Source organism: Bufo gargarizans, chromosome 3 (assembly GCF_014858855.1).
Source record: "Bufo gargarizans isolate SCDJY-AF-19 chromosome 3, ASM1485885v1, whole genome shotgun sequence".
Lineage (NCBI taxonomy): Eukaryota > Metazoa > Chordata > Amphibia > Anura > Bufonidae > Bufo > Bufo gargarizans.
In genome coordinates this window covers 363,024,348-363,039,102 of record NC_058082.1, presented here as the reverse complement: position 1 = coordinate 363,039,102, position 14,755 = coordinate 363,024,348, and the positions used below count along the sequence as shown (strand labels likewise).

General features: G+C 44.8%; 1 protein-coding gene across 3 annotated transcripts in view; it reads left to right on the top strand.

Moving 5' to 3' along the window:
- Positions 1-218: 218 nt before the first annotated feature.
- The window catches only part of LOC122933255 (transcription elongation factor A protein 3-like), a 102,154-nt gene continuing 87,617 nt past the window's right edge, over positions 219-14,755 (top strand). For all 3 annotated transcript variants that reach the window (XM_044288131.1, XM_044288132.1, XM_044288130.1), the window contains exons 1-5: positions 219-570; positions 7,722-7,784; positions 7,943-8,048; positions 11,508-11,580; positions 11,711-11,746. In XM_044288131.1, coding sequence (XP_044144066.1) covers positions 502-570; positions 7,722-7,784; positions 7,943-8,048; positions 11,508-11,580; positions 11,711-11,746 — 347 coding nt within the window. In that variant the 5' untranslated portion in view covers positions 219-501. The remainder of the gene's footprint in view (positions 571-7,721; positions 7,785-7,942; positions 8,049-11,507; positions 11,581-11,710; positions 11,747-14,755) is intronic.

Genomic DNA, 14,755 nt, shown 5'->3' with positions numbered 1-14,755 from the left:
ATAAGCTGTGCAGTATTTCTTGAATACACGTACCCTAGGTGTGCAACTCCATGGGCAGCCACACGTGCTGCTTACATGTAGTCTGTTCGACATGCTGGGTTTGAAAGCATGTGATAACTCAGCTGTCACTTCTCACCCCCTCCACTGTGTCCAGCCCAAAGACCTTGGTACTATTTATAATTTGGGACACACCCCTTCATTGGCACCGAGCAAGACAAGCTTGTACACACTTAGCACAGCTATATACCCACACAGTGACACACTACACACAACACAGAGTATACAAACACCCCGAGGAGAAATATTGCTAAGTTTTATGTACAGACTAATGACCCTTCACTAATCACAAAAACTTTCACAGGTAGACACAGAATTATGCCAGCATAAAGTCACACCCACCTTACCTGGACATACTACGCAACTTCTTAACAGAACAAACCCTAACATTAGTGCACTTATACGTACACAGTTAGTTGTGTTGCTTCTTTTATACAAAACCATATGGGGACAGAAGAGGATTTACTGAAAATGTGCAGGAGGCTGGAGAAGCGGATCAGCGAGCAAAGCACGGTAAGTTTTTGGGTGAATATATCTGAATTGCAGATTTGAAAAGATTTTATTGTACAAGTTCTTGAATCTTCTAATATACTAGTATTAAAATTCACTTAATGAATTTTATTGAGATTTATGTTTTTCTCCCATCCATATTGACAAGCCTAAGTCAACAAACAAATGTGACCCCTTTAGATATGGTTCACTGAAATCAGTGCTGTAAAGAAGGTTAAAAAAAAAAAAAACATCAGGAAATACATTGCAAACTTAAAAAGTCACTCATGATTTGCCATGTGTACAGAAGGTTGGGTTAGCTTACAGGAACTGAGCCAAGTGGATGGTCAAAAGTGTAGCAAGCTGTAGTGGCATGTGTGCATAGGACAAAGTGATATTTCTACATGACATGAGTGATTTAGGAAATCTATGGATAGGCATGGCTAGAAAATAAAATGAAAGTTTAGTAAGGAGGGATTGAGTGGGCTAAGCTTAGAGAAGGAGAGTGCATGATTTTCTGTGAAACATGAGATGCAAAAGGCGAGGGGGGGGGGGGGGAGTTGGGTAGGGTGCGAGATATGAATAGCGAGCAAATCGCCTGAACAGGTGAATAAGATGGGTGAGAGTGGGGGGGGTGATGTGAGAAAGCAGAGAAGAAAGAAGAGTATAGATTAACAGTGGCACTGTACATAAACAAGCGCTGCAATGTGCTCCACAGCTCGCCTGCTAAATTACTCTCATTGTTCACATTAGTTGCAGAACAATGAAGAGAAATGTTTTGAATAAGTTGTTTCATGAACAGAGAGAAACACAACCGACTAAATGCAGGAGAACAATTGTGGTGTATAGTAGGTGTGTGGCATGAACTAGATGGAAGGATGTAGCTGTATGCTGCTTTTTGCCATTATAAAATGTAATATATTGCATTTTCCATTATAATTCACTGCTTACAGTATTCATGATGTGCAGAGGTGTATCGAAAGCTCGTTATATTTCGGGTTCGTTGGGTTCGACGAACTTCGGGTCAAAGTTCGGGACCCGAACTCAATCCCCAACCCCATTAAAGTCAATGGGGACCCCAACTTTGGTGCACTAAAATTGCTGTAAAATAGTCATAGTAAGGGCTAGAGGGCTGCAAAAGGAAGCAAGATGGGGGTAAGAGAAGGACAATTGTCCTGCAAACAAATGTGGATAGGGAAATGACTTAAAATAACATAGAATATAAAAATAAATAATAATAATAATCTTGAACTAGGAGGCAGAGGTCAAAGTGGAATAGGAGGTTAAGGAGGCAATAGAAGTAGCGGTGTGGGTGAAAGCGGCGGTGGAGGCAGAGGAGATAGCCAAGACTGTTTTTCTTTTCCCCCCCCTTTATTTATTTATTTTTTCTAAATTTGGGTAGACCCCAAAACATTGGGAAATGAAAAAGAGAACGCAAAGAGAAAGAGTGCGCTGGAGTATATCAATGGCTGGCTGTGGCCGGTATACTTGTCTATTCAGCACAAGGTACAGTATGGGCAAGTCTTGTGGGATCCATGCCTGGTTCATTTTAATGATCGTGAGCTTGTCCACATTAGCTGTGGACAGGTGGCTGCACTTGCCTGTGATAACGCTCCCTGCCGTGCTAAACACACATTCGGACAATACACTGGCCGCAGGGTAGGCCAGCACCTCCAAGGCGTAAAGAGCAAGCTCAGGCCATGTGCCCGATTTGGAGACCCAGAAGTTGAATGGAGAAGACCCATCAGTCAGTATGTGTAGGCATGTGCACACGTACTGTTCCACCATGTTGCTGAAATGCTGCCTCCTGCTAAGATGTTTCATATCAGGTTGTTGTGGCATGCTCACAAAGCTTTTCCACATTTCGGCCATGCTAACCCTCCCTTCTGAGGTGCTGTCAGTGCCCCAGCTGCATTGGCGACTTCTTGCTCCTCCTCTGCCTTCGCCTTGTGCTTCCACTGGGCCCCCACTGTCAGGCGTGAATGCCATCAGCAGCGCGTCTACCAGTGTGTGCTTGTATTTGCGCATCTTCTGATCACGCTCCAGTGACGGAATAAAGGATGGCATGTTGTCCTTTTAGCAGGGATTCAGCAGGGTGGCCACCCAGTAATCAGCACTGGTTAGAATGTGGGCAACTCGGCGGTCATTGCGCAGGCACTACAGCATGTAGTGGCTCATGTGTGCCAGGCTACCCAGTGGCAACGACAAGCTGTCCTCTGTGGGAGGTGTATCGTCTGTGTCCTCTGTATCCCCCCAGCCACGCACCAGTGATGTCCATGAGCTGGTCTGGGTGCCACCCTGCTGTGAACACGGTTCCTCCTCATCATCATCCTCCTCATCCTTCAGAACTGTGTCCTGGCTGGACAGTTGTGTACCTGGCCTCTGTTGGTGCAGGGACCCACCCTCCGAGCCACTTGTAAATGACTGGCCTGATAACCGTGGAAATGATCCCTCTTCCTCCTCCTCTTCCGCCTGTGCCACATCCTCTTCCATCATCGCCCGAAGCGTTTTTTCAAGGGGACATAGAAGTGGGATAGTAACGCTGAGGACAGCATCAACGGTACTGGCCATGTTGGTGGAGTACTCGAAACAGCGCCACATGGCACACACGTTCCACATGGAGGCCCACTCGATGGTCAAGTGGTGCTGTTCCCGCAGATCGACTCACCTGTGCTTGCTGCAGCTGAAACTCCACTATTGCCTGCTGCTGCTCACACAGTCTATCCACCTTTTGGGTATGTTGCATATGAGGCGGTGAGCGGGAAGGCCATAGTTACGCTGCAGAGCAGACAGGCGAGCAGTAGCAGTGTGAGAATGCCAAAAGAGCGCACAGATGGCCCGTACTCTCTGCAGCAACTCCGACATATTGAGGTAATTTTCCAGGCACCTCTGCACCACCAAATTCAGCACATGCACCAGGCAAGGGAATTGCATCAAACCTGCTACGAGATTTCGCCCGTTATCGCACACCACCAGGACAGGCTTGAGGCTCAGTGGCACCAAACTCATCGGTCTGTTGTTCCATGCCCATCCACAGCTTCTGCACGGTGTGTTTTTTTCCCCCCAAACAGATGAGTTTCAAAACATCCTGCTATCGTTTCCCCCTGGCTGTGCTGAAGTTGGTGGTGAAGGTGTTATGCTGACCGGATGAGGAGAAAGCAGAGTAGGAGGAGGAGGCAACAGGAGGCAACGAGAAACGTCCTGCAATCCTCGGTGGTGGAAGGACATGCACCAAACTGCTATCCGCTTCAGGCCCAGCCGCCAATGCATTTACCCAGTGTGCAGATAGGGAGATGTAACGTTCCTGCCCGTGCTTACTGGTCCACGTATCAGTGGTTATGTGGACCTTGCAATAGGTGGCGTTGCGCAGTGCACACCTGAATTTGTCTGCCACTTGGTTGTGCAGGGCAGGGCTGGCCCGCCTGGAAAAGTAGTGGCGGCTGGGAACCACATACTGTGGGACAGCCACCGCCATAAGGTTTTTAAAAGTCTCTGTCACTACAAAACAGAATGACAGCATTTCAAAAGCCAGGAATTTTGAAATGCTGGCATTCAGGGCCAGGGATCGTGGATGGGTAGGGGGGTACATCCTCTTTCTCTCCGGTGTTTGGGGGATGGACAGCTGAACGCTTCCATGGGACAGTGTGGAGATGCTTGGTGACAGTGGTTGAGGTGGTGGTAGTTATGCCCAGATATGTGCCCCTCACAGTAGTTATGGCCAGATATATGAGTCTCACAGTAGTTATGGCCAGATATGTGCCCCCTCACAGTATTTATGACCAGATATGTGCCCACTCACAGTAGTTATGTCAGATATGTTCCCCCTCACAGTAGTTATGCCCAGATATGTGCCCCTCACAGTAGTTATGGCCAGATATGTGCCCCTCACAGTAGTGACTTATTGGGGATGTAAGATTACCTCAGCCAACTACCCGCCAACCCCACCAATACGTTCGTCCCTTCCCCCCGTCCCCGGAATTAATACTCTGAAACCGACTACTTGGTATAAATGGCCGCAACGGCCCGTTTATTAAGGAACTACCACATTCTCCTCCAACTTTTAACACTGATAAACATAACAGTGAACACTTAACACAAAATTAAAGTGCAATAACATTCCAACACTGTGTAAAGGATCCTAGAAGGCAACCCAAGCAAGCTGCGTTCATCACACCCCATCTCCACTTGACTTTTTACCTTACCCTTGGCCGAAGTCACTGACCCAAGGGCACCAAACCTTCCAAAATTCTCTCTCGATAAACCCCTGTAGGCCTTTTATCCCCCAACAGGAGCCCCATCTGTCGGCTTACCGTCCTCCTGAGATGCACGCTCCAACGTGTCATTCACCTGTTTGAAACATTGAATTGCCTTCCAGCAGGACCCTCCATTAACCTGCCCCTACTACCGCTAACAATTTACCTAATAATGGGCGGGTGGGAGGGCAACTCGCAGGTCTAACCCCGGACACTAATGCACGTGCCCCCCCAACAACCCTTTATATACAGCCCACGAAATTAACTAATACCGCCCCCCCTTACCACCAATCAGACTACAGCACCGATAATCCCATAAAAATTAACCCTCTTCCTGCCTTTGTACTTCACCCCAAGTCAGTATGCACTTCGCTACTGGCTGCGCCTCGCTCCATTGCTCCAATTATGGCCAGATATGTGCCCCCTCACAGTAGTTATGTCCAGATACTGTATGTGCCCCTTGCTGTAGTTATCTACAAGTCAATAGACCCTAGACATGTAAGGCACGTAATTCAATATTTGCAAATACCGTAGTCCTATGGACTAATAATTGCCTTAGCTTGACATATGTCTATTTCACTAATAGTAAGACTTAATTTTTTATAATTATTATATAAAAAAATCAATTGAGCAAATAAACTGAGTTAAAAATATCAGTTGTGTCTCTTCCTTTTGTTTATATAATGGATATATAAGCACTGTTAATGGCACAGTGCTATCACAATAGCTATGGACCCAGGGGAACTGGTAACCCTGCGCTGGCTCCAGCTCCTGTCACTTATAGATCTGTCCCTAACTGTTCTATTGTATTTAGTATTTAACTACTGATAGAGGCAACACCCCTGTTTTGAAAATCCCTAAAACACTGCCCCCCAGTTATGCCAGATATGTGCCCCCTCCCTGTAGTTATGGCCAGATATATGCCCCTCACACTAATTATGCCCAGATATGTGCCTCTTCACATCCAGGGTGTCACTGTATCCAGAACAAGGTCCATGTGGTGGCCCCTTCACAATACGTATGCCCACCTTTGTTCCTGTCACAGTAGTTATGCCCACTTTTGTTCCCCCTCACTGTAGTTATGTCCAGATATGTGCCCCTCACAGTAGTTATGGCCAGATATGTGCCCCCTCACAGTAGTTATGCCAGATTATGTGCCCCCTCACAGTAGTTATGCCCAGATAAGTGCCCCCTCACAGTAGTTATGTTCAGTTATGTCCCCCCTCACAGTAGTTATGCCCAGATATGTATCCGTCACAGTAGTTATGGCCAGATATGTTCCGGTCACAGTAGTTATGGACAGATATGTTCCCCTCACAGTAGTTATGCTAGATATGTGCCCTCTCACAGTAGTTATGCCAGATATGTGCTCCTCACACTAGTTATGTCCAGATATGTGCCCCTTGCAGTAGTTATGCCCAGATATGTGCACCTTCAGAGTAGTTATGCTAGATTATGTGCCCCCTCACAGTAGTTATACCCACATATGTGCCCCTCACAGTAGTTATGGCCAGATATGTGCCCCTCAGTAGTTATGGACAGATATGTGCCCCTCACAGTAGTTATGCCAGATATGTGCCCCCTCACACTAGTTATGTCCAGATATGTGCTCCCTCAGAGTAGTTATGCTAGATTAGGTCCCCTCAGAGTAGTTATGCCAGATTATGTGCCTCCTCACAGTAGTTATGTCCAGATATGTTCCCCCTTACAGTAGTTATGCCAGATATGTGCGCCCTGACAATAGTTATGCCCATATATGAGCTCCTCGCAGTAGTTATGCCAGATATGTGCCCCCTCACACTAGTTATGTCCAGATATATGCTCCCTCAGAGTAGTTATGCTAGACTAGGTGCCCCTCAGAGTAGTTATGCCAGATTAGGTGCCTCCTCACAGTAGTTATGTCCAGATATGTCCCCCCTTACAGTAGTTATGCCAGATATGTGCGCCCTCACAATAGTTACTCCCATATATGTGCCCCTCGCAGTAGTTATTCCCATATATGTGCCCCCTCAGAGTAGTTATGCCAGATTATGTGCCTACTCACAGTAGTTATAGCCAGATATGTGCCTCCTCACAGTAGTTATGCCCAGATATGTGCCCACTCACAGTAGTTATGCCATATTAGGTGCCTCCTTACAGTAGTTATGCCAGACTAGGTTCCCTGCTCCCAGTAGTTATGCCAGATTAGGTGCTCCCTCACAGTAATGTCAGATTAGGTGCCCCTCAGTAAAGATGCCCACTTTTTTTTTGCCCCCTCACTCTAGTTGTACCCCTCACAGTAGTTATGGCCAGTTCAGTGTCAGACCTCTGCTGATCAGCTAGTGATGGCCTATTCTGAGGCTAGTCCATCACTTAATAAAAGTTGGACAACCCATTTAAGAAAAGCGGAGGAAGGCGAACAAAAAGTTCATAGACTATGTTCAGACATGGCGTATTTGCTGTGGATTTACATTGCAGCAAGGTGCAGTGCATGTGGATTGGGTGTTGCACATGGAAATATGAGCATGCTGCAGATTTTCAAATCCCCAGCATGCTCATTTTGTTGTGAAAAAGTCAGATTTTCACCCTTCCAATGTATATAGTGAAATCTATAGTGTATCCGCAGCCTAATCCACAGCAAAGTGCAAAGGTTGGCATCATTTAATTTGGTATAATAAGCAGGGGAACCCAGTTCAATGATTACACTGGGGCATATAAGACTCTAGTTATACCACTGTAAGATAAAGGTAAAAGCCATATTGTGATCAGTTAAAATCCCTGTGAAATCAAAGCGAACTTTCAAATCGTTTTATTTATAAGGATATAGTATGCACAAGGCCCAAAGCAGTAATTAGAGTAGACTACCATTTTGTTAGGTTTCTGGCCACTGCAATTTTATTGTATTTGACATTAATAATTGTCCTCTATTTGAAATAATTACAGGATCGCATTCTGGATCTGTTAAAGGAACTGCAGAGATTTCAAATGACTGTCTCCCTCCTGAGGGTAAGAGTGGCACCTTCTCCTACTTCAGATGCCTGCACAGACCATTAGAGAGTAAGGGGTTGTTAGAGTTCAGAAGAGAGTGAGTAGCATATAGCTTCTTAGGGGTGATTCACGAAAAAACAAAACAAAACTGAAGTGCACTGCCCTCCCTCTCCCAGAGCACTAGGATTGGAGTGACTGTGAATAAGTTAAAGAAGAAAAGCAAGGATCGAGAGATTGGAGAACTTGCCAAAGTCATCATAAGGGATTGGAAAATACTGCTGGGTAAGTAAATCTCAAGGTTATGTGATCAAGGAAGTAAATTTGTGTCAATTGGGTAAGAGAATTTATTAAGCGATGTGGAATTATAGTAGGGAAGAATGAGGCCAGAGTTATATGTAAAAATGTCTTTTTTTTTAACGAAATGAAATGTAGAACTTCAAATACATTCAAAAGCAGCAATTTCCAAGTGCACTTCTATCTGGCCCCAGCAAGGAATCTCGAGGCAGGTTGGATGGCTGCAGATAAGCACTGAGGTTGTACTGGCCTTGTAATGTTGTACAGGTGCAGTGCATATCACACATACATTAGTCTTAGCTGTAGTAAAAGCTGGTCAGAACTGTTTACCCTGTTGTTGAGCTTCTCAAGACTTTGCTGGCATGAAAATCTGAGCCATGCCAATGTATAGCAGGGTCAGGGGGGAACTAACTCTCCTTAGGGAGAGAGCACCTTAAAGGGAGTCTGTCAGCAGATTTACCCCTTTTTAACAGTTGCCATTATGCTGTAGCCGCAAAACAGACGATTAACACGGTACCTTTAAACGCTTTGGTGGACTTTTAAATCTGCAAAAAACGAACTTTGATGAGGGCTCGCAAGTGCCCAGGGCGGAGTCCACCGTGTTGGAGCCCAGGCAGCTCTGCCTCTTCGGCTCTTATCCCCGCCCAGCCTCCTCCTCTGCTCGCCTATCTGTTGTCTTTCCCCCTCAGCGAGATCCCGCGCCGACGCGATAACTTCCTTGGCCGGGGCATGCGCACTGCCATGCCCATTGCTGACACGGCATCGCAGTAGCTTATGCGCATGCCCCGGCCAAGGAAGTCATCGCGTCGGCGCGGGATCTCGCTGAGGGGGAGAGACAACAGATAGGCGAGCAGAGGAGGAGGCTGGGCGGGGATAAGAGCCGAAGAGGCAGAGCTGCCTGGGCTCCAACACGGTGGACTCCGCCCTGGGCACTTGCGAGCCCTCATCAAAGTTCGTTTTTTGCAGATTTAAAAGTCCACCAAAGCGTTTAAAGGTACCGTGTTAATCGTCTGTTTTGCGGCTACAGCATAATGGCAACTGTTAAAAAGGGGTAAATCTGCTGACAGACTCCCTTTAATCAGTGTGAGGAAACTTATAGGCCATACATGCTCCTCTGGAATTCTGGGAGGGAAGGGATGCAAATGAGCTCTTAAGCTCTGCCTCTAATGCCACCAGATGTAAGTCAATGCTCAGCTCTTAAAATAGGCCTAGATACATGACTTGGATATTAAATAAGCCAGCACCTCATCTGCAGACAGCTGTTTCGGGGTGATTGCCCCTTATCAGTGCAGAACACATAACACATACATCAGTTGCAAATGATTGATATATTAGCCTTGAAGTTAATCTGTCACCAGGTATCTCCCTATCCAACTGTTTGCATAGACACATAGCTGTAGTTCATCTGATTAAAACATAGTTTTTCTAGAGTGATCTGAGGCTCTGTTCCAGAGTTATGATACTTTTTCTTAATATTCAAATTAAACCTTTGGTGCAATGAGGGTGTCACCATTGCTCTTGTTGCACACAACCTCCACTCCTTTCTGTGACCAGGCCCTCCCTTGCTGCTTTGCCACTGGCTGGCCCTTTCATTCAAAGCAGCAAGGGAGGGGCTGGCCAAAGAAATAAGCAGAGGTTGAATACAACAATGGCGATGCCCTCATTGCACCAATGGTTGAATTTTCATACTAAGAAAAACTATAACTTGGAAATCAACAGAAGAAAAACTGAGTTTCAATCAGGTGAACCACAACAGTGTATCTATGCAAGCAGTTTGATGGAGAGGTCGCTGGTGACAGATTCTTTTTAAGGCTGCCAGCACACGTTGCTAAATACATGCAGTTTTTCTACATAGATTCCTCTATTACACAGATCACATGTATAATTTGCAGATTTTTTCCATGCGGATTTCCAAATCTGCAGTATATCCATTATGTTTGCAGTTTTAGCTACAGATTTCACCTTTTTCCAATGAAGGGTGAGATCTGCGGCAAAACCGCATCTAATCCGCACCAAAATCCACAGTTAGATATTGCAGATATGGTGCAGAAACGGACATAAATCAGCACAAAAATGGGCGCAGATCTCATGTGTGTTCACCCGCACTCGTGTGCTGGTGGCCTAAAGGGGTTCTGTGGGCTTGTATATAAAATGGGTCTTTCGGCTAAGGGCTCTTTCACACCTGCATTCTTTTCTTCCGGCATAGAGTTCCGTCAGGATGCATCAGGATGTCTTCAGTTCAGGACCGAAACGTTTTTTGGCCGGAGAAAATACAGCGCTTTTTGCTCCGGCCAAAAATTCTGAAGACTTAATGGAATTAATGCCCATTGAAAGGCATCCGACGTTTAGCTTTTTCTGAATGGTTACCATGGCTGCTGGGATGCTAAAGTCCTGTGCAGCCATGGTAAAGTGTAGTGGGAAGCGGGGGAGCAGTATACTTACCGTCCGTGCGGCTCCCGGGGCGCTCCAGAGTGACGTCAGGGCGCCCCAAGCGCATGGATCACGTGATCGCATGGCACATCATCCATGCACATGGGGCTCTCTGACGTCACTCTGGAGTGCCCCGGGAGCCGCACGGACGGTAAGTATACTGCTCCCCTGCTCCCCACTACTACTATGGCAACCAGGACTTTAATAGCGTCCTGGCTGCCATAGTAACACTGAGCGCATTTTGAAGACGGATCCGTCTTCAAATGCTTTCAGTACACTTGCGTTTTTGCGGATCCGGCGTGTAATTCCGGCAAGTGGAGTACACACCGGATCCGGACAACGCAAGTGTGGCCTAACTTTACCTTTAACCTTCAGTTGCTCTGCTGATTCTACGATCCCAGTTGGGGTGTGCTCCCCTTTATTTCTGTTCAGTTGCATAATGTATAGCTGAACAGGAAGAAACAGGAGTATATATCTAAAAAATGTAAGAGAAAGAGTCTACAACTAGTCGTGCGATCATGTGACACAGAATCAGCGTTGCAACGGAAGGGTAAGCATGGAGAAAGTATATTTCTCAGATTGTCTGAAATACCCATTAAAGGGACAGAACTGAAGAACCCCTTTAAAATTAGTACTCTAGAAAAAGTTGCTCTTAACTCCATTCATATGTCAAGAATATTCAAAAACAAGAATGAACCTGGATCACACCTTCTCATGCTATGCTTTGATCTAATACCTGCTTCTCAGCATAATTGACATCACTTCTCAGCGTCATAAATAGTATACAGCAGGCCCCTATGTTGCATGCTTACATGAGGCAATAGTACACATTTTGATCAAAAAGCATAACTCCACTCACAACGACAAGGTTGCCTCCTCGAGTAGGAACCTAATCTAAACTTGGCGCGGCACTGCATGGCGACCACCGGCACTACAGCACCGCACCAGCAGATGGCAGGACTATTCATATGTCAAGAATAGTTTGATAAACCAGGGCCTTTGTGTTGTGTTTCTTAGAATCCTCATACAAGAACAATGGAGCTTCAGCTGGGGCAGTTATGCATTCTCCCACCAAGGCTGAACCTGAAAAGTAAGATGAAAGGGACAACAGAAGGGTTAATCCTCTGACTCTACTTGGAATTAGCTGCAACTACAACTTATATCTCAATTTTCCTTTTTTTTCTCTTTCCATCACTTTTCTAATGGCATACACATTTAAGAAAGCAGAAAGAAGAAAAGAAGTTACATTTGAAAAGGTAAGCTAGTATCCTCAAACTAAGGGTTCATGCACACGACTGTATGTCTTTTGGGGTCCGCAAAAACAGATCCGCAAAAAATACGGAACGGACACGGAAAGAAAATATGTTCGTATGCATGAACCCTAAGGTCCTGTTTTTACTAGCATAATAATGGATGGATGAGTTGACTTGCAGTGGTTATGCTGGGTTACAGTATGATGACAGCAAGAATAGTGCTGCAGACTACACTATTCTTACCATCAAAAAGCTCTTGATGGAACAGGAAAAATATCAAAGTGAACAAAGCCTGACTTTTCAATGGAGACACTTTTACTATACCATGACTCTGTCCCTTCTCCATTGCAGGTTGTTAGGTTTGTAACCAATATACTTAGGTCTTATTTACTAACAGACATTCAATGAAAGGTATTACTATGCACTGAATATGGCATTTCAAACTAAATATTATTGTTATATACATGTACATTTTTCTGTCTGATAGCACCCCCTGCTTTTTATGCTTCTGGTCCACCTCTTCCTGCAGTCAGAGGTGGACTAATGAGCACAGTAGATTCCCTGCTCTCTTCCTCTCAGTGCTGGTGTGATGATCTCATAGTAAAGCAGGTGAAGTAGTCCAGACACCTTTCATTCATCCCTACTTCCAAATTTATAGGAACATATATAGCTCTCTCTCCAGACAGTGGAGAAAGAAATTGTAGTAGTGGAATTACGATATGTATCTCTGGGTCTATATTTGAGGGACCAATTTCTATGCAGGGGAGGAAGGGGCTAAGGGGTGGAAGGTACAGGTGCTTGAGTGTCTCATGTGAGCTGCTGTCTGACCACAGAAATGAAATTGCTCCAGATAAGTGAGTAAAAGAATTTAAAAAAGAGTTTTAAATTTGCGGGATAACTCCTTTAAAGAGTAAAGCTGGCCAAACAAGTGTGATGGCTGTCGGTCAAAAGCTGATTTAGCCAACTCATTTAGGCTAAGTTACCATCTGCATTCAGAAATGGGCTGTTAATATTGAGGGGTTTACACTATTTACGAAAGACAGGGTCAATAGAAAAGGCGGTGGTGTGTGCCTGTATGTGAGGAGTGATCTGAAGACAAGTGTGAAAGAAGCAATTGTGGGTGAGGATGGTGAGGATGTTGAAACCTTATGGGTGGAAGTTCAAAGGGATATAAACACTGAAAAAAAAATACTTGGTGTAATCAAGGAGGTAGAAGCTCAACTGTATAACCAAATAGAGCAGGCTGCACAGGCTGGTACAGTGGTCATAATGGGAGATTTTAACTTCCCAGACATTGACTGGGGTCCTGAACTTGCTGCAGGTCAACTTTATGGGCCAATTTGTAGAATATCACACTAGGGGCAATGCTCTGTTGGATCTGGCAATTTCTAATGATGCAGAGCTTGTTGGAAATGTTACTGTTTGAGAATCAGTAGGTAATGGTGACCACAATATAATTATATTCCCCCTAAACTATAAGAAGCAAAAAATAGAAATCTGAGGGGTCAGCCGTAGCCTTTGAAGATTGTAAAGGGCTTAATAAAATCTGTAAAAAGGAGCTAAAATTAGAAAAGATACAAAATGAACAGCAGGTGGCAAAAGAGAGCAAAACAAATGCCAACTAATTCTTTAAATATATAAATGATAAAAAAAAACAAAGGTCTGAGCAGGTAGGTCCCCTAAGAAATGGTAAGGGGGGTTTAGTCACTGAAGATAAGGAAAAGGCTAAATGTTTTTTTTAGCTCTGCATATACAAATGCAGAGAAAGGAGCTGATATCTGTGCTGCTGGGGCTGTCGGTACATCCAGGAATATACTCAATTGGCTAAATGCAGATATGGTCCAAGCTAAGTTAAATAAGGTAAATGTGAACAAGGCTCCGGGTCCATATGGATTACACCCAAGAGTACTTAAAGAGTTCAGTTCAATCATTGCTGTGCCCCTGTTTATAATTTTAAAAAATTCGGCCAAGTGATTGGTGCAAGGCAAATGTGATGCCCATATACAAAAAATGATCTAGGTCCTCCACAGGTAATTATGGACCAGTTAGTTTAAATTCTGTTGTTGGAAAAATGTTTGAAGGAGATTTAAGGGACTATATACAGGAGTATGTGACTGTAAATAATATTATAAATGATAACCAACATGGGTTTACCAAGGACAGAAGTTGTCAGACTAACTTGATTTGTTTTCATGAGGAGGTGAGTAGAAGCCAGGACAGAGGGGCAGCTGTGGATGTAGTGTTTTTGGATTTTGCAAAGGCTTTTGATACTGTCCCTCATAGATGTTTAATAGGTAAAGTAAGGTCTATGTGCTTGGAAAGTATAGTTTGCAATTGGATTAAAAACTGGCTGAAGGCCCATGTCCAGAGAGTTGTGGTCAATCCTATTCAGAATGGTCCTGGGTTATAAGTGGTGTACACCAAGGATCAGTGCTGGGTCTTCTATTATTTAATTTATTTATTAATGATATCGAGGACGGGATTAATAGCACCATTTCTATTTTTGCATATGACACTAAGCAATGTAGTACTGTACAGTCTATGGAAGATGTCCATAAACTACAAGCTGACTTGAACACTCTGAGTGAAGGCTTTCAGGGCATCCACTTGGCAAATGAGGTTCAATGTGGATAAATGTAAAGTTATGCATCTTGGTAGTAATCTTCATGCATCATATGTCCTAGGGGATGTAACCAGGGCCGTCTTTAATATTGATTGGACCCTGGGCAAAAATTTACCTGGGCACATCCACACATCTGGTAGAGTACAGTGAATGACTGTAAATGCTTCCAGTTCTGAAGACTCCAGCGGCTCAGGATCAGTGCTCTGGGCTCAGGCTGGAAGTGGGCACCGCTCTGCAGGAAGGAGACCAGGGCTCGGCTCACCCTAGTGTTACAGTGCACCCCACAGTATGCAGTATAGCACCCTATAGTATACAGCACCACACAGTATGCAGTATAGCACCCCACATTATATAACACCTCACAGTATACAGTAGAGCAGTATAGCACC